We start from the raw sequence: 25,068 nt of genomic DNA on the forward strand, positions 1-25,068 counted from the left end.
TTCACGTTGGAGGACCCCTGTTGAATGACAGCAGTATAATGCTATCAGATTTTCACATCTTTTCAGTCTGGCGTGCCTTGCTCAGAAGTTCAGTGAGCATTATTTTCTCTTTGAAATTCTTCAGCTGCATGGCTGATGGAGCGTTTGAAAAGTTCCCAGGAATGCTGTGGGGTTTGAAATGTTATCTGTGTACACTTGATTTTAATTAAAAATGGTTATTCCACTGTGTTTCCCCAGTTTTTGCTTTTCTGTTAAGATCTAGTTCATTAGAAGACAGGAGTATAATATCCAGCTAATGCAGATGCTGTTTACAGTTGAAAATAATTTTAAATGGTTTTCTTAATCTCTTCAAAATTCAGTACTGCTATTACACCGCAATTTGTTTTGCAAATAAATGGTATGTATTGATGAAGCATGTCAATATCCATTTGACTTATGAGGCTAAGTTAAATAATTCAAAGAGAGATCTGTAGTGCTTCTCATTATTAATTTTCAGAATTATTTAAATATTCAGTATCACTCTTTAAATATTAATTGCCACTAATCTCTAATGGAGAGCCTTGTCACATTACTTATTCCACCCATGGGCTGTTATATGCTCAGCTTCTACAATTAATTATTTGGATTGCTGCAGATCTGGGTAAATCCAAGTGCTGAAACCTTCCGTACTTCATGAGGAGAGTCAAACAAAACTACAAAATCCTTTGTATTTGTTACTCAGCTTTTGGTAATACAGTTTTCTTTAAACATAGTGATTTGCTGACTGTGTTTTGTATGTATTTCAGTCCTACAAGATCATCAATTTTGCTCCAAGTCTACTGCAAATTATAGTATCTGATCAGGTTGAATTTCCAGTGCGTCAAGCAGGTGAGGTGAATTCCTTGTTTCCTTTTCTTTCAGTAGAAAGTCAGCCTGTATGTTATTACAGCAGAGTATCAAGCTCTGTTGCAATGCAAATAAGTTCACGTTTGTTCTGAATGTGGAAATGAAAAGGATCTAACATGAGGGTCAGATAAAACTAGGGGTATAGGGTAGAGCCCTGCTTTGGCATCCCTGTGTTTGTAGTGATCCCTACTGGATTGCTGTGATGCTGATATGAGAATGATTTCTGTTCAAAGCTGAGTGCTCAGGAAGCCTTAGACCTTCTTTTTCCTGGTGGTGTAGAAGTATTGATGCCAAGACAAGTGGGAATTAAAAAAAAAAAAGCGGGTCTCACTTTTATACACATTTCTCTATTTGAATCCCTTTTCCTGCTTCTAAAAAATAAGAAAACCCCCACCCCACACAAAAAGTAGATTTGAAGGAAGGTCGCATCACTGCTGAACTATAAATTTATAGCCTGAGCATGTCTAGAAAGATTGCCCAGCTGTGTTTGTGAGTTCAGGTATGGTGATGCAATTATCTTCAGGGTATACGTTTGTGTAAGATCAGATTCTAAATTTTCATAATCTATGTTAACTACTCCTATACAATATTTTTGACAGATACAGAAAATATTTAGCTTTTCCAGGAAATTGATGAGCACTGTTTCGCTCACAGCTCTATTTTTATCCTATGGAACAGCATTTCCCGTAGAAGCACTGTTGGTTATTTTGTACAGCTCCTATTAATCCTCCGAGTGCGTTGGAGCATGCTGACATATGCTGTTTGTCATGCTGGCATTTATTTTTTCAAAGATAATCCAACTTTGAATGGCATTGTTAAACCATTCTCTGATAAAGTTCGATGCTTTATGTAGACTCCATAAGGTAATTTTTGTAAATTAAGCTCTCATTTCAGTATCGTTCAGGAAAAACCACCAAGTATGTAGAACATAGTTTCCAATATTTTTGTTTCTTTTCTATTTTTTTACAGAGTGGGGATATAAAATAGAAAAACATGTTTAAGTTACATTTGTAAGTTAACAGATTTCCCTGGGAATTTTTTAAAAGCCAAGAATTTGTATAACAACAAGATCTATGATAAAGTAAATTGAAGTCTTGGGCTGGTCTTTCTGGACCTGTTTCTTGTTTGAAAATTCTGGCACATCATAGAAAAAGAACTGTTTTCCCTCTTGCTCCTATAAAATATTTTATGAACTACGTGTTTTCATACTTAGTAATTTGTCATCACCAAGAAAAATGATTGTACCCAAGGATATCTTATTTAAACTTTAAAACGCTAGCTAGTAATTGACCAAACTAGTGCAGGGATAAGAGTTTATTAAGAACATTCCTTTAATGTCTTTCTTACACCATATTTACAATGTTTTCATAAAGAATGCCTACAGGCATTTTAGTACTGAAGCATAAATGCTGCTTTATTTCCAGTTGAAGATTAACTTTATTTTTCATGGTTGTTCACGTGAGACAGAAGGGAACAATTCTAAGGGATTATGGGAAATCCTAGTAGTGAGATAAAGCTTAGGGAATTCACAACAAACATTTCGGTCTGAATAGAAGGTAGGCCACATGCCAGTTTCATGCTGGGCATTTCCCCAAGCAGAGCATCCCATCTGCATGCACAATGGTTTGTTTACATGAGCTTTCTAAACTTCACTTACTGAGCTTGAGTTAGGGATGACTAAAAATGCAGATAAGTAGATTTTTGTTAGCTTGTTTAGAACGATGGAATATTATGTCCATATAGAAGATTGCTGTAGTAAAAAATGTACCCTGATAGAAGCTGACTGAATACTGTCCTGTTTTGTTTAGGACTAGGTACTTGAGCCTGATCTTGCGTGGAATCATATAGAAAACAGTTTTGTGACTCATCTGTGCTTAGTGCCTATAATTGTTAAGAACTCATGCAGTGGTTTTCAGTTGACTTTCCAACTCTGTTTTACTTACAACTTGTAGTAAAGTTGAGCACAGAGTAACGTGGAGGTGTGTTACAATGAAATTTTTATTTCCCCAATGTTTATACTTAGCTGCCATTTACCTGAAGAACATGGTGACACAGTACTGGCCGGACCGTGAACCACCTCCTGGAGAAGCAGTATTTCCATTCAACATTCATGAGAATGATCGTCAGCAGATTCGTGATAACATTGTAGAAGGAATAATTCGCTCTCCTGACTTAGTGAGGTACCTTACGTTGTGTAGAGGTATTTCTATAGCTCAAGTTTTCAGACCTACCAGGCCAGATGTAATTGATGTAAGAATCTCAGTTTCTTAGGAGATGAATCAAGTACTTGTTTTGAAAACGTAATAATAAATTTTAACGTATTTATGTGCACTTGTTTTTCAGAAATGTAGTAACCCGGCTAAGAGCCCTGTGATGTGATTTATCCTCTTATGGTGGTGTTTGAAGTGTCATATAACACTTGCTGTAGTGACAGCCTGCCTGTTTGGCTGATGAGGGTAAAGAGGGATATCTGCAATACAGAATTAACCATTTAGAGAAATACTGCCCAGGATCTGTTTGGTTTTTGTTAGCAGCCCTTTTCTCAGTTACCTTTGCTATTTTTATATGTAGTCTCAGTATTTAAATGTCTATTAGCATTCTTGGTTTTAAGATAATTCAAAGAACAAAGAAATGCTGTTCTCTTTTTGCTCTAAGAATAGTTAAGATTCACAGACATACTACAACCTATACTTGTTCACTCTAATTAAAGTGAGGCTGATAGGGTGGGATTAGGCTATACTGTATAGATGTTCATCTTCAAAAAACAGAAGAAAAATCTTCCTCTTCTTTCCTTCTCCTCTCCACCAGCTAGGTGCCCAAAGATGTCCTTTTTTTGTCAGTAGTCATATCCAGAGGAGGTGATTTACTACAGATTGAAATTGGGATTAGAGAAAACACTTTTAAAAAATAATGAAGCACTAGAATGCTATGGCATTGCTGACACTGGAGATCTTTATGAATAAATGAGACGAACACCTGCCAGGAATACTTAGGGCATAAATGGTCCTGTACTGAGACAAGAAAATGAACTAAATCATCATTTCCAGTTAATCTTTTCCAACATGCTCTGATGCAGATGGTTAGTATCTCCACTGAAAGAGATAGGTGCTCCTTGCCAAGGTTGTGCTATGAGATAAGGAAGCTTGTGTTGTTTTGTGATAAGGTAATAAAGGTATGTAGTTTCTCCTGCCATTATGTCATAAATACCAAGGCTAGGTTCATACAAAAGAACACCAAGTAGTGGAAGTTTGAAGAGTTTTTTGCAAACTAGTTCAGCCATCATTTCATAACCTGATACTCAGAATGCCCTGATGTTACAATGACAATCTACATTTAAAAGGATTGTTGAAAACACTGGGGCAATCACCTGGAATGAAGTACAGGGTTTCTAAATAGTGGCTAAATTTGTAGATTTGTCAGAGGTTCAAAAAGTCAAAGAAACTTTACTGAAACTGGTCTGATATTCTAATCCTATTATTTTTCACTGTTTGCTTGTGAGAATAAGGGGGGAGGAACCAAACTGGCAACAAGCACAAATTGCAAAGACTTGAGGGGGAAGGTAAGTTAGTACAAAGCTAAAAAGATCAGTAAGTGGAGGGTCCCTTATTGAACTACTTTTTAATAGTGGCTCTTTATGTAATGAACTGCAAGAGGATACCCAAGGAAAACTAAATATAGAAGAACTAGCCTTTTTTTTTTTTTTTGTTTAATTCCTTAGCAGAACCAAGAGTATTTATTTACAGCTTCTAGTTCAGTGCTGCTCAGCTTTTTGAATCACAGCTCACTCGGTCAGTTAACAATCCTGTCTTGCCCTCACCATTGTGAGTGGCAACTCAAAGTGCATGGAGGGCGAGGAATGGTAAAATGTTTTTACCTAATTGGCTCTGCCATATGCTTTGGAAGTTGAGAAAGCACTGTTTCTAGTAGATCCCAGGAAGACTGTAATTTCATGATGAACCTCTGGTTTAGGTCATAACACAGGCCAATATTGTTTAATAAAAATGTACAAATTGTGGTTTTGTGGTTGCTTTCAGCGTCTGAAGCGTGTAGAAGTGTAAACATTCTTTTTCAAGGTACAAAGCTAGCTGGTTTCATGAGCAATTAATTGTTTTCAAATATTGCCTGATGAGTGTGGAGAAGGGAGGAGAAAGGGAGAAAAGTAGCTAAAATGTTCTAAAATTAGTTTTTTACTTGAAATTAAATCCCCTGGGATTTTTTTTTTCCCTTGCTTTTCCTCTGCCACTTCCCAGAACTCTTTCAGTGTTGTTAAAACGTATGATGCTTATGATGTAACATGTATATTGTGGCAAATAAACCAAGATTCGGGATCTGTCCTTTAATTTTAAACACTATGCCATGATCTTATTTACTTATAATGTATTTCTTATTCCCTCCTTCCATAGAGCCCAGTTGACAATGTGCCTCCGTGCTATCATTAAACATGACTTTCCTGGCCATTGGACAGCCGTGGTAGACAAGATAGGCTACTACTTGCAGTCTCAAAACAGTGGGAGCTGGCTTGGGAGCCTCCTGTGCCTGTATCAGCTGGTGAAGACTTACGAGTAAGTTGATGTCCATGAGTAGGTGAGGAAGCAGTACTTTCAGTCTCAGCTGATTGGTGAGAATGACGTTCTTAAGAGTGTTGGCAGTTCTAGAAGGAATTCAGATAGAAAATAGGAATTAATAATTGTCATATGCTTTCTTTCTGGCAAATAAATGAAAACTATTTGTCATCATTGTATCACCAGTGAACTGAAAGCAGAGATACCAGCAGTAATCAGTATGAATTTGTCTTGAGACTTTTTACTTTTGATCTGATTTAACCCATCTGTGAAAAATTTCTTAACTTCTAGTGTTTGAAGATTCCCCATATGCTGGATATATGAATGCAAATTATTTTCTACTTTTATGTCATGAATACAGTACTGTCATAGTCATATACTCCTATTGCATATTATCTGTACCACCCTCCTGATAGTCTAAATCCACAAAGTGTAGATTAGGAGAAATGTAGTGAGCTCTCTCACTCATTTAAAAGAAAAAATAAATCCATTGTTAGAAATATATGTATAAATTGCACAAAATAGATGTAACTAGAGAATATTTTCCAGACAGAGGAATTGTCTTTCCCTTTCAATGGCTGTTTATTCCATTTGTTCAGCACCCAACTTGGATTTGGCATTGGTACGAATGTCATAGACATTCAAGTCACTGCTCCTGTGAGCTGACATTTCAGTAGTAAAGAATGTTAGTTCTCCCTTCCTATAGCTGCATTCTATATAAGGTAACTTTTGTTGTTTTTCATTTCTCTATTTACAGCTTAGTGAATTTGCACAAATTGTTGGATGAGTGTTAGAGGAGGGGAGAGTGAGTGCTGGATATTAATTATTTATTTTGGGGGTTTTAGGCTACAGAAGTTAAACTGTTGATGGGGAATAGGCGTTAGAATCTCCAGTGTGTAGCTCCCGGACCAACATTTTTGTTTCCTTTGCAGATACAAAAAAGCAGAGGAGCGAGATCCTCTCATAGCAGCAATGCAAATATTTTTGCCTCGGATTCAGCAGCAGATGATCCAGCTTCTGCCTGATAACTCCCATTACTCTGTACTGCTTCAGAAGCAAATCTTAAAAATCTTCTATGCTCTTGTTCAGGTTGGCATCTGTGTAGAGGAAACCCAAACCTTTTTCTTTGCTGGGCACAACGACCCCTTTCAGTACACTCATGGGTGTGATGGAATAAGAATATAGATTTCAATGGGGAAAGTCATGTACAGTAAACAGCTTTTATAAAAATATGTTCTTTATAGATTTTTCTGCTTAAAACCAGCTCACATGATCCCCCAGATTAAATTTTGAATGAACCTAGGAACTTTTGCATATCCTATATGTAAGCTTACTGGAGAAATGTTTGTGTTTCTATAAAGTCACACATAACCTTATATAAATTGTATGGGTATCTAGACTATGCTAGTTGGGCTCTGAAAGTGTCAGTAGTGGGTATTGTAGTATAATTGCCAAATAATGCACTTTAGGAGGTGGCATTTCTCGTTATCTTCTGAAAATGTGGCAGAAATTATTTATTGAGGCACATGCATCTTACATAGATGAGTTTGGCTTTTACAGGGATGTATTTGTTGAGGAAGCACTTTTAGAGAATGAGAAACAAAACAAGATTTTACATAAGGGGCAGCAGGAGAATTCTTACTAGGGGTTAAAAAGCTAACGTAGTTTGTTCTTAGATGGGGGGAGGGTTAAAGAGATCCCAAGATCCTATTTTACTTTTCAGTAGCTTGCCTGAATACTGTCACTTTGCTTTGGATTTTGTAGAGAAGTAAGATTTACTAGATAGTAGCTTGGTAGGAATTAGGAATATATTTTACTTACTGAAATGCTATTGGTTTACCCAAACCCTGTAATACCAACACTACTGTGCTCCCTAAAAGTTAGCTGGGCTATTGTGAAGAAGAGGAGGAAACAAAGAGAGTCAGCAAGTTCTCAGATCAAGGAACTTCCCTCAAACAGTGTCTGCTCAGAAATTCCTCTGTAAATTGTACCGAGAAAGACGCAATTAGAGTAGTATTAATATCTAACCTAATTAGTTTTAATTTTGCTTAAAACCTCATCTTCCTCAGATTGTAACTGCTGTAGAAACATCTACCTTTTTCAGATAAAATCAGTATATCATGACTGCGGTTTTTATTCTTATTTCAGTATGCATTGCCGCTCCAGTTGGTGAATAACCAGACTATGACTCAGTGGATGGAGATCTTCCGTACTATCATTGATAGAAATGTACCTCCAGTAAGTTTTAGTTTTGTGAAGACCTCTGATACTTGTGCGTTGGCATTTGAGGAACAGTCAGTGTGAAGATTTTCTAAGTGTTCTTTTTTTAAAAGGTCATCTGTTTAAGAATCTTGTCCTTGGAATAAATGGTCTTTCTGACCGAAATGCAGGAAGATCATGTAAGCTGTCAGAATTTCATTCTCTGAGGTAGCTACACCATGTAACCTCCAATCTGGGATATTTGCAAGCTTCCAAGTATTTTAGCTAGGTTCTCTCAAACACGAAGCAAAAGCGCATCATAAACCTGTCATTTCTCTCTGTTCCTCTTTTTCTTTCACCCATCTTTCACATTTCTTAAAGAGCAAAACCAGTAATTAAATTCTTGTTTGTGTATGTACAACATTAACTGGCATTTCCTCAATTTTTTATACATTTATTTCACAACCGTAACATTAGTTTAATAACTTTTGCATTAGTATATGGTTAGGGTGTATATATTTGGAGGAGTTAGTATCATGCATAATTTTTAAGCCAGAGTGCACACCACTGTGTGGTATTCAAGTATATCTAAGAGTTTCTGGTTGTAAACATGCATATTTCTGAATATTAAAGTACAGGCATTGTGGAGGTATTGCACTTACACAGTTACATTGACTAATAAAGGTATTTGAAAGTTTCTGAATGTTGTATAGCTGTTAACAAAACCAAAGTTTTTGGTTGGTGCTGTACATGTGTATTAGTTTACTCAACAAGGAACATTTAGAGCATCATTTATCTCAACAATACACACAGCTAATTTAAAATAAATGTATTTATTTATAGGAGACTTTGCAAATTGATGAAGACGATAGACCGGAGCTGGTGTGGTGGAAATGCAAGAAGTGGGCATTGCATATTGTAGCTCGGCTTTTTGAAAGGTAACAAACTAACAAACTGATTAGAAACTAAATTTGGGTTACAAATATGTAATATTACTTGAGGTGCAATTAAACAGGACAGTTTAGTTGATTTAACTGCTCGTGGTCATGGAAGAGGCATTCTCTGCTGCTATCCTCTGCCTTGCACTGGCACAGCCACCAGTCTGAGCTCCTACTGGAATGATTTAACTCTTAAGATGGCAAGAAACGATTTGACTCTTAAGATGGCAAGAAACTAGCCCCATGGAAGAAGAACATTTTTTAGAATTTACAGATTTTTTTACTACATCCAACTACAAGTACTTATATTCTCTAATATAAAGGCAGGGGAAGATTTGAAAAGGAATCCAGAAACATGGAAGTTACAGAGCTTGTGACAAAAAGGTGGCTATATTTACTTGACTATGGTATTGTACATTATGATAATCTAAGAAAAGGGAAATGGGCCATTATATGGGAAATAATGGCTTAGAAGGAACCTGCATAAGAGGATTTCTTTGGGAATGGAAGGCTGTGCAGGGTCCCTTTGTTTTGGAAAGTACTGTGTTTTCCTGGCACAATAGAATTCTTAAAATGTAAATATTTGCCTCCTCTTTTTAAAGGTATGGAAGTCCTGGGAATGTGACTAAAGAATACTTTGAATTCTCAGAGTTTTTTTTAAAAACCTACGCTGTGGGCATACAGCAGGTAAGTACAGTTCTTTTGTTTCTGAATTAAATCGTTTTGGCTGAAGAATTGTATTGCTTTTCAACAGTGTGCTCGTATCGAAGTTCATTCGTGAAACAAAAATGAACAGAGTCAGGCAGGTCTTCCTTTTAGTTATTGAGAGGTCCTTTAGAACTCAGTGCTGTACAGCTGAGGTACCTAACACAAGTTTTCAGCAATTCAAACAACCCTGCAGGAAAATTCTCAGAAAAGGTGAGTGCTGGTGAAATGGTATTATCATGTATGAACATTCTAGATACAGGTGAGAGACAGAACTATTGATGCAGAGCCTTCACGTCGCCTCACCATAGAAGGGTGTATTTTCAGGCCAGCCTTTAGTAAGTGCTTTTGTTGCAAACAATTTAGGCACAGTAATCCAATGATACTGTTTTCTTTCAGGAAGATAAAGCAGATTAGAAGGTGTCTGGAAAACAGCAGTGAAAGTGATTTTATACTTGGGAGACATATTTTATAAAGATACAGCATAAATTCACAGTTTGCAAGGAAATTTTTGTTGGAGAATGCTAATTATTTGTGATTAACATGGTATCGTGGAGACAGTTCAGTTCTGATAATGCTGCATAGACCAGAGGCAATTAATGTCAGAATTTTCTGTGGTTTTCTGCCAGCTCAGCTGGGTACCCCTGCGAATGTGGGCTTCCAGCATCAACCTGGTTTGGTGGAATGGCTGTAGTGATCTGGTGCCTGAAAGCCCTGATAGTGCTGGCTCGCAAGCTTGGATATTTTTGGCACAGCTCCTCCTGTTTCTTACGCAGCCTACCATATACTATATGACTAGAAGCAGTAGTTCTCAGGCTTTTGGCTCAGCTAAAGCTCTTGAGTGTTCAGGTTTTTGGGTTACGTATTCCAAAAAGGCTCTTAAGAAGCCAGGAGACTGCAGTACACTTTCCTTCTGGTGATCTGGGCTCTTGATTCCCTTTGACCTGTAAATCTTGAAAAACACCTGGGAACAATATTTTTCAAGTGACAAATGTTTGGATAATCTATATTTCCAGAATATGTGGCTGCTCAGCATGCTGCCAGATGAAAAATCCCTGACATGGCATCTTTAAGCTTCTTACAGTTTAAATTCAATGCAGGGTGCCAGGCTGTTGTTACAACTTCAAGTCAAATTTAAACTAGATTTCAAAATACCAGGATTGTCTGCAAAACAAAATTACTTTTCTCCATCCTGTTTGATGATAGAATAGTTTATCCACCAGTGTATTAATTCTGTGTAAATATGTAAATGTTAAGAACCAGGGAGAGGAATGGTTGTGATAAGGCTGTAAGCATTAAATTTAAAGGGACACAGTCTAACATCTATTCTAAACTTGCAACGTTTAACTTCTAAGTGGAAAAGTAAAATCCTGTGAGCGGTTGTAATTTGAAATACTTAAAGTTCATCTGCTAAAGCGATTAGGCTATGTAGCAGAGGGAGCAGTTTGGCTTTCAAGATAAATGGACTGGGGCCATCTGCATGTTTCTTCCATTTCTGGCTCTTAAATGCTGATTTGTCATGTTTTCTTGCAGAGTTAGTAAGAACTCTATTGTGAAGATTACATTACTAAGCCTTCATTAGTTATTTATCAGTTGTAAAGTGCTGACATCGTGCTAGAGTCTATATGAGATATAGACAATTCTTGCCTAAGGAGTGTATCGTATAAAAGACTTAAGATTAGACTTGGTACTCGTAGTGAGGGAGTTATATTCAAAATAAGATCTATTATAATGTTCTGAAGAATTATGAAGCAGAATTGTCTTTCTGAAAATACATGACTCAATATTTTGTTATACATTGCCCTTGATTTTTATTGGTTTTTGTGTACATGACAGTTCTGTACACTTACTAACACTTAATGGTTCATCTACCATTAGTGCGGATTAGTGGCTTTGTTCTGTAGGTTTTTCTTAGTAGAGCAGGCCTTTATATAGAGGGAGCTTTTTGTGATAGAATTTGTGATAACATGCTAGGTGATACTCTCTGATGGTTACAAAAGGGAGTTGAAGTTAAGGGTTTTGCATGTCTTCTGATTCACAGATTTAGGCACTAACCTATTTTTCTAGGTAGTGTTTCTATTCTTATCTCTGTTCTTCCTAAGTAATTTTTCTTCTTTAGGGGCCTGTCCTTAAAAAATGAACACAGACACTACTAGCAGATTTAGCAGCCAACCAGTTTGAAAATCTCACTGTGCCTTTTCCTTACATATTCCAAATTTTGCTGAAGCCTGCGTAAACTGAGAGCCTGTGAATATTGAAGTGTACCTTTGGTTTACTATCACAATTGATCACATGGAGGGGTTAGTAGTAAAGGTAGACATGTACATAGATGCTTGCAGTATTATATCCTTAATATTTAAATGTTTTCTGATTTTCAGATCAAAGGCATTACTGTGATTACTAACACTAGAACCTCTGCTGTAAACTAATTAATCTCTCCATGTGCATTTACTGAAGAGATTCACTGCATGTCTGTGCATGAGAATTTTAATTTAAAAATATCAATTTGTCATCTCTTTAGGTTCTTTTGAGAATCTTAGACCAATACAGGCAAAAAGACTATGTTGCGCCACGTGTTCTGCAGCAAACATTAAATTATCTGAACCAGGGGGTTATCCACTCTGTAACATGGAAGCAAATGAAGCCACACATACAGGTGAGTGTATAAAACCCAGTTGTAGACACTGCATGTCATCAGAGAGATTAAAAAAGCAACAGAACAACACCAGCAGTTTTGCAGTTTTAGAGAAGGTTTCATGCAGCAATTGATCTGGGCAAAAAATAACATTTCTGCATGAATGTGGTTGTTTTTTTCAGTATTGTAACTACGTTTTAGTGCAGATATTGTTAACTCAACTAAAGATTCTGTTCCATATTTGTATTTTTGATGTTTGCCAGACAGTCATAATGTTCTGTCTTTTATTAGTTATTAGTGTTTTGAATTGTCTATAAATTTAGAAAGTCATGATTGATTAGATAATAAGGAAGAAATTCTTCACTGTGAGGGTGCTGAGATACAGAGGAACAGGTTGCTCAGAGAATCTGTGGCTGCCCCATTCCTGTGGCTGCTGTCTGGGACTGTTGCAAAAGAAAAGTGTATTGTAAGCTTAATTCTGTTGGCCAAAATTAAAGAACACTGGTTAAAAGAATTTCACTCTTCAGAAAAGTAGGTCTAATAAATTAGTGCATAGTGAAGGGAACGTGTACTGGAATTTGATTTTGTGTGTACTTATGTGTATTTGACTTCTCTAATATTAGAGTATAACAGAAGAAGTGATATTCTCTCTAATGTGCTACAAAGATGAGGATGAGGAGCTATGGCAAGAGGATCCATATGAATATATCCGCATGAAATTCGGTAAATGTTTGTGTTTATTTTTTTGCTGTCATCGTAACTGCACTATCGTCCCAATTAAGAGCATGGCCACTGTAATGTCTTTGTCTTCACCAGTGTCCTGAACTGGAGGAAGAAAATTCAGTTTCTTAAATTGCAGTTAATCTGAGTTAAAAGAAGGCAGCAGATCAAGTGAGTTTTGGCCATTTGGCTGGTAGCTTTAAATGATTCTCTTAACATTTTTTTTCTACTTGACATGTGTTCAGTGCTGCCCAAATAGACTAGTTTGCCCACTTCCTAATGCCAGTTTCAGAATCTCTTGCAGCTCTCGCTTTGACCAGAAGAGGCCCGACTTGCTCTTCGCTACTGAAAATTGTTAATGACTTCAGAATTTTTCCCAATTATTATTGCTAAATTGTAAGATAATTACATATATGTATTCTTTCAAAAGACACAGTACAAAATCATGGTAATATCACATAGGGCCATATTATGAATAACTACTTTTATTAAAAGAGTCATGTCATTGAAATAGAGAAAGGTATGTTAGAAATACAGCATGTATTTTTTCCAGCATATGTGGCTGGAAAAATTCCTTAAGCCAGGCACCACAGAGATATGTAGCATTTGGGAATTTTTAATTAATTGATTTGGGATTAATATATGTGAAAACAGAATTTAAATGTTCATAGAATAGTTAAAACTTCGGAGAGTTGTTATACAAAGAATTAATCACAATATAGTGTTGATCACTGACATACAAATACATTGCTCATTTTTAGTATGTGAATTCAGTTCATGCTGTGTAAGTAGTGAATCCTATTTTTATATGCAGTGAGACTGTTAAATATCGTGAAAGGTAAAAAAAAGAAACAAGCATGAAGTTCCATTGAGCTGAAGTTTAGAGATGCGTGTTTGGGTTTGGAACAGAATTCCGGTAGTTTGGTAGTATTTCTTCATCATGTTTTATCTTCAGGTTCTCAGGAAAAGTTAGTGCGTAATTTTAACTTCATTTTAAGATTACATTTTTTTAGATCTTTTGTGTAGGGACATTTGGATTAGAACATGTCTGGCAACACAGATGTTTTTTTTCCCAAGATACAAATGATATTTTCAATATGATTAAAGGAGGTTTACTTGTAATGAATGAAGCTAAAAAGCTTCAACTTTCAGCAGATTTAGAACTACCCCATATCTGAGTAGTTTTTAGAAACAACAAGTTTCCCATGAGGTTTTAATAAAATCAAGCCAGAAAAGTGTGCGTATGGTATACGTACATCTGTAGATGGTACTGAAATGTATTGTTGGTTTTCCTATAGTAGTTTTAATTAAAAAAAACCAAAAAAAACCCCACTGTTTTTCATCCCTGAAATGCATTGTCTCAAAGAATTCATGAATAAATTATGCATCCCTAATAAAGGGAATGATGAGTGGTCAGTAGATCAGGAAGGCAAGAGGTAAATGCTTTCATAAACTGCGTGACTTTGATCTGACTCTTTAACTGTGAAGGCAACTCTTGTCAATAGTTTTGAAGTTACATCTTCAGCCTGATTTTGTCATATCCCACAGACAAGATAGATTATAAAAGTTTTATTATTATGTCATTCAGAAACTGATTTTTAATTTGTTAGATGTATTTGAGGATTATGCATCCACTACAACAGCAGCACAGAATCTCCTTTATACTGCTGCGAAGAAGAGAAAAGAGGTATGGAACTGGTGCTTCTTAATTATTTGAAGTTTCCTTAATAATGTAATTTTCACTTAAATTTGAAGATGCTCCAGGGAGCTAGTCTTGAAAAATCTCCTTGGTAATACATAGTCAAATGCTTTCCTGGCTGAGTGCTATCAATATTGCGTGAATTAAAATATATGTGTATTTATAAATAAATAAGTGGATTCCTCTTGCAGCCAGATATGAACTGAGCTGGAATAGATGTACTGGTATTTTCCCAAGTTTACAAACAGCCTCTGTCACGGATGTTCTGAGCTTCCCAAACTGAAGCTGGGGGAAGTGAACTTGATCCTTACTAGTTTTCACTGATGCTATTTTAAATCCTGTTGACAACAATGAAATTAGCAAGAATGAAAGCATTTTCATAGTTACTCTTTAAATGAGGATATAACTTTTCTGTAGATCTTTCTATACTTACAAAATCTGTATACTTATGTAATCTGTGCAAAAGATTGCCAAGCCCTGGAAAGCATATGCCAGTTTGCTAAAACTGCAAACCTTTCTCTGGATACCATTTTAACATCCAGTAAACATGGAGCTCTTTTTCCGGTAGATTTTTAGAAAAGAGCATAGTCTTTATGTCAGGTGAAATAGCCGGTGATCTTTCTTCTTTATTGTCAAAACAGTCCTTGCCTTTCTCATTTTCATAATTTGTACTGAGACTGTCAAAATGTCATAGTATCTGAAAGGCACATAATGGGTGTGAAAATGACATTAAACAATTAGTTTTGCCAAGAAGCCTTTCAAAGTCTAGTCAACTTCAGAAATTGCTGACAAAAGCCACAGATTAAAATAAGTTTATGAGGTTTTAGTCCAAGCTGTTCTTGAATATGTTTATGTTCATACATATATGTACACACATGTATGTGTCTATATATATATGTGTGAGACAATAAAATGCGTGTGATACTGTTTGGGCCGCTTGCCTTTTCATCACCTTTTTTGATTTACCTCAAGACAACAACAAAAATACCTATTTAATATAACTAATGTGAAATTTCAAGGAGATTAATTCTAACAAGTTGGGCTGAAAAGTTGAAAAAGGAAGCTTCTAAATTTTAGCTATGGAAAGATGCTACACATAATACCTCACAGTATTTCTTTGGCAAAGATGAAATTTCTACTTGAAAATGTCATATGAATTTTTTAACTTGAAGAATACTATTAAAATTGACAAAAGAAGATTGTACGTTTTCTGTCTTGCATAGGTACTACCAAAAATGATGGCATATTGCTACCAGATTCTGACAGAACCAAACATTGATCCAAGGAAAAAAGATGGAGCTTTGCATGTTATAGGATCCCTAGCAGATATTTTACTAAAGGTATGTGAGTAAAGAAGTGAAAAAGGTTTGTAATTCTTATTATCAACTCCCTTTTCCAATAAAAAAGTCTTAGCTGATAAAGTGCTGCTAGCCCTTAGCCATGTTTATAAAGTCTGTAGAGAGACTGCACTGTGTGGTAAGAATCTGAAGGTTTGTTTCTTTACGAATATTATCATTCTTTCTTGGTTTTTAAATTCCCATTTTATAGGCATACTTTTCTTCTCGAGTTTCTCCAAAGCACTGTTTGTTTACTCTCCTACTTTACAAGTAAATTGAAAGGGTGTTAAAAAAGCAAACATGCATTCCATCAATAACATTTTTATGATTCTTCAGCAAACTGCCCAACAGCCTGCACTATTGCGGGCTGCTTCTGGTTCCAGAAAAACGTTTACGTAACACGTTGCAGGAATGTTTTGTCTAGCTTCACAGCTTTCTTACCCTGCAGTGTGTGGCTTTAAGTCTTACTTTATCAGCCAGTTGTGGGTTTTGAAAGTAACTGGACAGAGCACGGAGTTTCTAACCTTCCTCCAATTTTTATACAGTGCCTTCAGAATTTTGAGTATCTGTTGGGAATTTGAATATACATCTAATCTACACTGTTGCTTTCCAATGTAATATTGATTACAGTTTCCCTTACGCTTTTGTAGAAGGTGGAGTCTAAAGTATGCCCTATCTCTATGATAACTGCCAAAAAGTTATCACTTTTGTCATGAGAATGGCAGCCTTGTGCTGGAGGCTTCCTTTTAAAAGTAATTTATTCTATGTGACTTGTCTCTCTGCGCAGGATGTGTCATCATGTTATGAGCAACATTTTACCTACATTTGCCATCTATTTTTCACCAATGCACCAATCTATAATCTGATCTGAAACATCAGTAACTTTTGCAGAATTTTTGTCAACTACTTTGGATTGTAAATGCTCTCTCTCATGCTGGAGTATAACAGTGGACATTGTTACAGGAGGACATTGTTCGTGTTGTGAGGAGAACAACATGATTTCATATTGATTGGGGGTTTCTAAACCCATTTATCACTGTCCTGAGGGGAAAAAAAGGATTTATTCCCTTATTTGAAATTTTCAGTCTTGAAACATGAGGTTATAATATACTTTATAAAAGAGTAATAAACCCCAAACATTGCAGACTCCTCTCAGCTCTGAATTTCTTGTGTTTGGGATTTGGCAGATTGAAAAATTCCATTATTTGTTTCTGTATAAAATACTTGATTAGTAAGTGCTTTCTGGCTGGTGAGCTGACTGAGATAAGATTATAAGGAGCTCTATAAAACACAGTGACCCTGCTTTAGCCACCTGATTCCCTGCAGTGGCTCCGGTTTAATGCATGAAAATCTCTGACCTGTGTGCACAAAGGAAATTTCTTTTCCCTTCTCTGTGTTTTTTTTCTCTGCCCAGTTTTTCATCTGCCTCTCTGAAGGTTGGGGAATTAGTGTGGGAAAAAATGATGTATGCGTTGGTGAAGTAAAAGCGTGATCATCCAAGATAAATTTTTGTGTTGAATGTCCCTTTTCTCCCTTTTTCCTATCTCAGCCATTGAATCATTCCTTTAGATGGTAACACAGTTCTCAGTATATACCTTTTCTAGTGTTCCAGGGCTAGAGGTGCTAGGAAAACCCCAGGTCTCCATGCTGGTGGTCTTGGTTTCCTATGAATATCTTGGGATTTGCCAAGGTTTGAATAATAAAAGATTATTTTCATTGATTATCCTCCAGCCTTCTATCACAAATGACTTATCTTAGTCCATTAATAAACAAAAAATGATGTGAGTTATTGCTGTAGTGTGTAAAATAATTAGTTTAGATGTTGATAGTAACAGTAGGTAATTAGAAACTCAGATCTGTTTCATACTAAGCTTATATTTATCTTCAGGTATGTGTGTACTCCTCTGTAGAAAGAATGGAAGTACCAGCTTATTGATGCTAATTAATTTTTAAGAAAAATCAGCTGGAATCAATTGCCTTAAAATGGAAACTCCAGTTTACAGTATTGTAATGAGTTGAATATTATATGTACAGTTCATTTATCTGGCTTTGAACTTGCTATGCTTATAAGGTTTATTCAGTTCAAGGTATGAGATCCAGATCTTTGTGTGAGACAATACCTTTATTGCATAGACAAATCATTGTATTTTGCATGGTTGGTAGTTGAAATGGAATATTGGCTAGAATGAAGTATGTAAAATAAATGATCTCCAAAATTGATTTTTATTTACACCAACAGAAGAGTGTCTTCAAGGATCAAATGGAGCTGATGTTACAGAATCATGTTTTTCCATTGTTCATGTCTAACTTGGGGTACCTCAGAGCTAGAGTAAGTTCACAAGTTATATCACTATTTCAGTATTTGCCATGATTCTTTCCTTTGCAGTTTGACTTTATTCTTAATGAACGAAATAAAGCAAATGCATACTAAAATTTCAGGTAACAACCTTGTACAGTAATTTTTCAGCATTTTGATTTAAAAATGGTTTGTCAGTTAAATGAATTGATGGAAAGTTTCTTAAATTATTGTTTGCCTTTTTGATTGTGGCCCTTCTGTGATGATTTTTCTTTAGTAGATCTCAAAAACTAGAGTGGTTGGATGACTGTGTAGAATAGATAGGACTTCCACAGAGTAGGTAATGTCAGTTTGGGTGTAGCTTGAAGAAAATCCCTGATTGCCCCTATCAGAATAAATAAACATTTAATTTTCTTTAATTTCTGTTGTGGTTTTTCCCCCCAGAAGGACCAAAATTATGATGCCAATTATGTCCATAGTGTATTTATAGGATTTGAGAAAGGAAGATAAAGAAGTGGAAGTGTACAAGGCCAGGTTGGATGGGACTTTGAGCAACCTGGTTTAGTGGATGGTGTCCCGGGCCGTGGCGGGGGGGTTGGAACTAGGTGATCTTTAAGGTCCCTTCTAACCCAAACCATTCTGTGATTCTATGAACTGTTTGAGTGCAAAACCTGTTACATTTACTGTAGGAATACACTATAATTAAGAAAGAAAAAAAAAAAGGCAATATGTGCAAATAGAGATAATTAGCATTGGTTTTGTATCAGTTAAAAATTGCTAAAATTTGTAGTAGTCCCTAAACTTGCTTTTTATTTTTTTTTCCATCATGCAGTCCTGTTGGGTACTTCATTCATTCAGTGCTTTGGAATTTCACAATGAGCTAAATTTGAGGAATGCAGTAGAGCTGGCAAAGAAGAGCCTGATTGAAGATAAGGAAATGCCTGTCAAAGTAGAAGCAGCCATAGCTCTTCAGACGTTAATAAGCAACCAAGAGCAAGGTATGCTACAGTGATTCATTCGTTGCATACACTGATGAGGAGGTTAGTGTAGATTTATCTAAACATTTCTGCCTTTTGAAACAGTAGAGTTCAGAACATTTCATCATCTTTAGACAGCTTCACTTGCCCATTAGTTGCTGTATACATCCCAGAATTCTGACTTCAAGTTTTTGCTGCAGGTCTCTGCACAAGAGAAGTTAGAATCAGCGTATTTCTTTTAATAAAGTAAATAGCACCTGTCTTCATTTTTCTTTGGTGAAGAGGAATAGCTTGTATCTTTAAGAATGAATGGTGGCATGTGTTCCCCCAAAACAGTGTATTTTAGTTGTAGATGATGTTTAAGTATTGAATGTGGTAAATTATTTACTTTGTTAGTTTACTAGTTATGGGCTGCAAAAGTGCCTTGAGTAGGTTTTTTGGCTTTTGGGATTTTTTTTAGTGAATTAACTTTTAAAAATTATGTTGTTCAGGAGTAGTCAGTTACATAATAGTTTTGAGATACTGGATGTTTGTGTTTGTGGACGGTTGATTTCACATAGTTTTATTTGGATTTTTTTAGCCAAGGAATATGTGAAGCCTTATGTAAGGCCAGTTATGCAAGAGCTCTTGCACATTGTTAGAGAGACGGAAAACGACGATCTTACTAATGTAATCCAGAAGATGATCTGTGAGTACAGTCAGGAGGTAGCTACTATCGCTGTTGACATGACTCAGCACCTGGTAAGAGGCAATGGTAAAAATAACAGTCCAGTCAGAAGCACATGCCTAGTTTGGTAACCATGTAATGAACTTTCTTTGAAGTGTACGCTGTTTAAAGTAATCTTTATAAAGGTCCACCTATAGCATTCACTCTGTTCATTTCTGTATGAAGTATCTTTACAACCTGCAGGTTTTCAAAGATACTGAATTTTGCCACTCATTTTAATGAGCCAATCTTTTACCTGTTTAATATTTCAAATGATGCAACATAGCCAGACTTCTCAAAAAGGAGGAGTTTTTAATTTTCTGTATTCTTCTTTCAAAAGTAAGGAACGTATTTTTCAGTGCTGACAGATCTTACTGATAAGGCATTGCTGCTGTTGCATCAACTGTCTTGGTTTTGCATGATGAATTAGAAATGTGAGTTTGCACTTGAAATCGAGTTGGTTGGCTTTTTTCATAGGCTGAAATATTTGGTAAAGTACTTCAGAGTGAGGAATATGAAGAAGTAGAGGACAAAACAGTTATGGCCATGGGCATCTTGCACACCATTGACACAATCCTGACAGTTGTGGAAGATCACAAGGAGGTGAGATATTTTAATACGTCTTTTCTCCTGCTGTTCCTTTATGCCTTTTATTCATGACAACAAGCGCTTCTATGTATGTTGCATCTCTTGAGTTGATATGAATGTGCATTTAATATAGCAGTATGGTGAATTAGTACCAACTAGTCTCTGAAAAATTTGCATTTAAAGCCCAGTTTACTTTTATGATTTTCTAACTGTTGAACTCTCCACTTTGAGGGAAATTTATATCTTGAAGGTAAAATTCTTAGCTCTTATTTTGGTAAATACTTAATTAGATATTTGTATTACAGACAGTTGAAATAGATTTTCAGGGAGAAATATTTTGCATAAGGCTAATTTTTTACAGTGGTGACTCATATTTTGTTGTTTTCTCAGCAATTTCTTGGATAGAATTCCTAGGAACTGGTCTCCCAATTGTGGTGCAATGTAAGTCTGTGTTTCACATATTCAGGGAAGAAAGATTCTGCTCATACCACTTGAACTGACAGAGATAGTTCAGTGACTGATCCAGGAGGCAAAGTCAGTCAGTCAGTAACTCTAAGCTCAGTTGGCATAAAAGTGCTTTGTCCTAGATTGTTTTGCTTCCTTGTTTTACAATGAGAAGGTTTCATTGCAAGTGTGAAATCTTTTTATGAAGCTTATAATTTTGAAAATAGATTCATTAAAATACTAATTATTTTCTTGTAAGACCATTGTGTTCCTTTGGATTTCAGAATATCTTTCATTTCTTTACAAGAACCCCTTGCATCTTTTGAAAGCTAAAATGAAATCTGGTAGCTAAGCTGAGCATCAGGAATGATAGTCTGAAGTGGATCTTCAGGATTTAACCTAGGGAAAATTTAGGGGTTGGTGTAGTTTTAGTGTAAGTTTAGCAGCTTCTTTCTGATGTGTGAAGCACAAACTAAACTATTGTACAGACTGCTCTTCATCTTAGGATCTTAAATAATTTTAGAAGTGATATAAATGATATAGAAGTGACCTAAGAGACTGAAAACTCCTGAGTATGGAGAGAGTTTAGAGGATGATAATTACTAAGTCAAATGTCTGAAGGTAAGCGGATGAATCTGTGGTCGCATTGTTAATCCCTTTGCTAGAACAAGCCCAGAAAGCTTGGCACCCTGCAAGATTATGTCTGTAATTACCTGTGGTAGCAGCATGACATGTCTGTATTTTTTGTCTTTAATTAGAACTATAATGTAGCTATATATTTCTAATTTAGTTTAATTCATAAATGTAGTCTCTCTGTCTAACATGGCAAGGCTGAATCCTGACTTCGACACAGTTGTATGCTCTGAATTTCTGCATGAGCCTCCTCTTGCTGAGCCTACTCTGGGAAGCTCTCCATAGACATTAGGCAAAAGCATCTTTTCCTTTCTTCCTGTTCTGCTAAGTTTTTGGACAGAGGATTTATCTTAAACACTTAAAGTACAGTGTTACTTCATATCCAGACAGGACAACAGATACAGTCTTTGACAGGATCTGTAGAACAACCATAAAATAAGATTTTTTTTTTAATAGAAAGAAAAATGCTGTAAGTGACAAGCTTTAAAGCAATACTGTTTATTGAAAATTAATACTTACATCAGTGAGACCTTATTTCATAGTATTCCGATGATTAATTCTTTAAGTGATAAAAGCCTTTTTGCTTTGAAGAACTTGTCAAACTGACTTAGTCAAATACATTGATTAAATGACTGTATTTCTAAGTTTTTAAATGAACTTCTTTTGTTTTTATTTCAGATAACTCAACAGCTTGAGAGCATTTGTTTACAGATTATTGGCCTTGTTTTGCAGAAACATGTTATAGGTATGGTTTAGAGATAATTTTTAGGAAAACGTTATATATTTCTACGTAGAAAAAAAATCTTAAATTTATTATTGCAAACAGTATTGTCTTCCTCTGAACCATCTTTTTTGTATGTGTGCTTCTTCAAGAAAAAAGACATTAATTTTCATTTATGATTTGTTTCTCCTGATCTCTTGTACATTAGGATGGTTATTGTGTTTTGGAGGTCAGACTCAAAAGTAGAAGATGCAGTTCTGATTATAGTTCTGGCTAGCTGTGTTAAAGGGCAGTATCTGCAATTACATTTGTGTTTTAAGGACATGGGCTGCGATGAAATTACTGCTTTATCAGTACCCTTGACTAAAGAGCTACACAGTTTGTGGATAAGACCTTTAAGAAAAAACAAAGGTTGAGGGAAGAAAATATTTTTCAGTAAATTGTTTAGAAGCAACGTCTTTGTGCTGGTATTCTTCTGGTGTGTATTTGCTATGGAAAACTATGCATATCATTGTAACTATAGGCAACATAAAGCTCATCTAAAGGAGTCTTTTCCAGTTTGTATTATTTTTATACATATTGACTTAGTTACTAACTGCTATATTCTAGTTGTTATATGACTCGGGGCTTGGTGTCAGATTTCAAGGTATTAGCAAGCTATTTTTGTTTTTCAAAGCACCCTACTTCAGATTGTTTCTCCTTTCCAGAGTTTTATGAAGAAATTCTCTCACTGGCCTACAGCTTGACATGCCAGATGATTTCACCTCAGATGTGGCAGCTTTTGGGTGTTCTATATGAAGTTTTCCAGCAGGATTGCTTTGAGTACTTTGCAGGTATGATCACTTCTATTGATGTTTCTACTGTTTGGGAATTACTTTCTAAAACCCACTTTAGTAAGGGCCGTTTCCATTTAATGTTTTGGTTTAAAATGATCATATATTTGAGTCATGCCCTGACCGTCTGTTTAGTGTGGGAGTATAACAGCGTATTTAAGTTGGAGAAGCATGCTCAAATCTGTCAGTGTGATCAGTTATCGTAGGAGGTCCTGAACTCAAAGAAAGCTGAAATACACAAAGTTAATGTGAAACTACAAATTAATTAATTAAAATTCTGTTTCCTTTTCTGACAATGCACGCTGCATGGTGCACTTTATGAAGAATTCTTCTAAATAGACTTTTGCAGAGTTTGAATTTCCACATTTCCTCCCATATCCAAGAATCTGAGCTAATGAATTCCATTACAGGACTGCAGCCTCACTGGTTAGCACTTGGATGGATTAGTTTGTAATTTTTTTCTCTTCTGCTCTCCCTGTTTTGCAGATATGATGCCTCTCTTGCATAATTATGTGACCATTGACACTAATACTTTACTGTCTAACCCAAAGCATTTAGAAATCATTTATGCTATGTGTAAAAAGGTAAGGCTTCTCATTCTTACTGTTGACCTTATCATTGGTACTTAACAATCAGATTAGCAGAGTGACCCGAACATGTCAGGTGGCTGGCAGTCGTTTCAGAATGAAATGAAATTTGGTCTCGGCTCAGTTCCGAGAACACATAGCACTTTCACACTTGTTAAGTGACATGCTTTTAAATAAATTACATGTACAAATCTGTGTGGGAGAGAGTTGCTGTTCGTCTTGACTCTCTTTTATGAACAGCTATTTTGGTAAGTAGAGGAATTAATGAAGCTTGGTTTCCTTGGGTTGTGTATCTGCAATTGGATTTCTCTAGTTATCAGCTAAGGTGCGAACTCATTTGAAGTTCTTCTTACATTTATGTTTCTCTTCTATGCTGATTCTCTCATCTAAAATAAAGTATGAGATCACGCTGCAGCCTTTCTCTGAATTTAGGCATTATAGAGTGTTAGGCATCTAGCTACCATCTTACTTTTAAGAAACTTATGGAAATTCAGGGTGTTTGAGAATTCTGCTTCATCAGGCTTGATTGACACTGACCATAGAGTTGAAATATACTGAAAAGAAGCAGTCAGTTTCACATGTATGTGCATACATACACGTTAGTTTCACATGTGAACCTATGTATACGTGTGCAGTGATTGCATACACCTTCTTTTTAATCAGCAACTAGCCTAAAGATAGGACTTCACTTTGCCAGGCTGCTAATCTACCAGTGTCAGAATTAAAGTAAAAAAAGAGAAACAGAATGTGAAAAACATCAATGTTTCTTGTAAGTAGCATTACCTTTAGAAAAGGGTAAGTGATGACGTATGGAGAATACTAACATTCATAAAGAGCTATAGCAATTTCTTCAAAATTTTTAAATTCATCTTTAGCCACTTATTCTTGGTTATGTCCTGGAGAGACGATTTTTTATGTGTCTTAATTCCTTCACAAAATATAACATGAATAGATACGTATATGCTATGTAGAGGGTTTTGTATGCAGGTACAGGAGCACACTTGATTTCAAAGTTATCAGTGATTCTTACTGATAAACTAAATTGTCATCCTGGTTGTTAGGTATTAACAGGAGATGCAGGAGAAGATGCAGAGTGCCATGCAGCCAAACTCCTAGAAGTAATTGTTCTTCAATGCAAAGGACGGGGTATTGACCAGGTGATATATATTGAACAGTTTTTCTCTTTTACTGGTTTCCAATGATGTGTGTGTGATTCCTGAGAAAAGCAGTTGGAATTGGAGAATTGAGGTAAATGTAAAGTGTAGAAATGAGGAGAAATACAGAAAGAAGTAAAGGAACAAAGGAGAGTTTGTAAGGTTGGTTGTTTTATTTGTTTGTTTGGGATTTTTTGATATTACAGATTAGTGGGCATGACCTGAAAATCATAGAATAGTTAGGGTTTGAAAGAACCTTAAAGATCATGTAGTTCCAACTCCCTTGCCATGGGCAGGGACACCGCACGCTAAAGCATGTCGCCCAAGACTCCATGCAACCTGGTCTTGAACACTGCCAGGGATGAAGCATATGAATACAGAAGATGAATACAGACTGAACGATTAGGATAGAGTATGATGTGCAGGATGGTCTTGTTTTGATTTTTCCT

General features: G+C 35.9%; 1 protein-coding gene across 1 annotated transcript in view; it reads left to right on the forward strand.

Annotated features, from left to right (window-relative positions):
• Positions 1-785: 785 nt before the first annotated feature.
• The window catches only part of IPO8 (importin 8), a gene marked incomplete at its 5' end in the record, with an annotated part of 37,681 nt that continues 13,398 nt past the window's right edge, over positions 786-25,068 (forward strand). The window contains 19 exons of the mRNA XM_010009888.1: positions 786-867; positions 2,909-3,065; positions 5,289-5,447; positions 6,380-6,536; positions 7,596-7,685; positions 8,490-8,584; positions 9,187-9,271; positions 11,811-11,945; positions 12,548-12,647; positions 14,255-14,331; positions 15,567-15,683; positions 17,920-18,009; positions 18,809-18,974; positions 19,534-19,694; positions 20,137-20,262; positions 22,003-22,069; positions 22,753-22,878; positions 23,365-23,462; positions 24,527-24,622. Coding sequence (XP_010008190.1) covers positions 786-867; positions 2,909-3,065; positions 5,289-5,447; positions 6,380-6,536; positions 7,596-7,685; positions 8,490-8,584; positions 9,187-9,271; positions 11,811-11,945; positions 12,548-12,647; positions 14,255-14,331; positions 15,567-15,683; positions 17,920-18,009; positions 18,809-18,974; positions 19,534-19,694; positions 20,137-20,262; positions 22,003-22,069; positions 22,753-22,878; positions 23,365-23,462; positions 24,527-24,622 — 2,184 coding nt within the window. The remainder of the gene's footprint in view (positions 868-2,908; positions 3,066-5,288; positions 5,448-6,379; positions 6,537-7,595; positions 7,686-8,489; positions 8,585-9,186; positions 9,272-11,810; positions 11,946-12,547; positions 12,648-14,254; positions 14,332-15,566; positions 15,684-17,919; positions 18,010-18,808; positions 18,975-19,533; positions 19,695-20,136; positions 20,263-22,002; positions 22,070-22,752; positions 22,879-23,364; positions 23,463-24,526; positions 24,623-25,068) is intronic.

This window comes from Nestor notabilis, unplaced genomic scaffold, assembly GCF_000696875.1.
Source record: "Nestor notabilis isolate BGI_N333 unplaced genomic scaffold, ASM69687v1 scaffold9952, whole genome shotgun sequence".
Classification (NCBI taxonomy): domain Eukaryota; kingdom Metazoa; phylum Chordata; class Aves; order Psittaciformes; family Psittacidae; genus Nestor; species Nestor notabilis.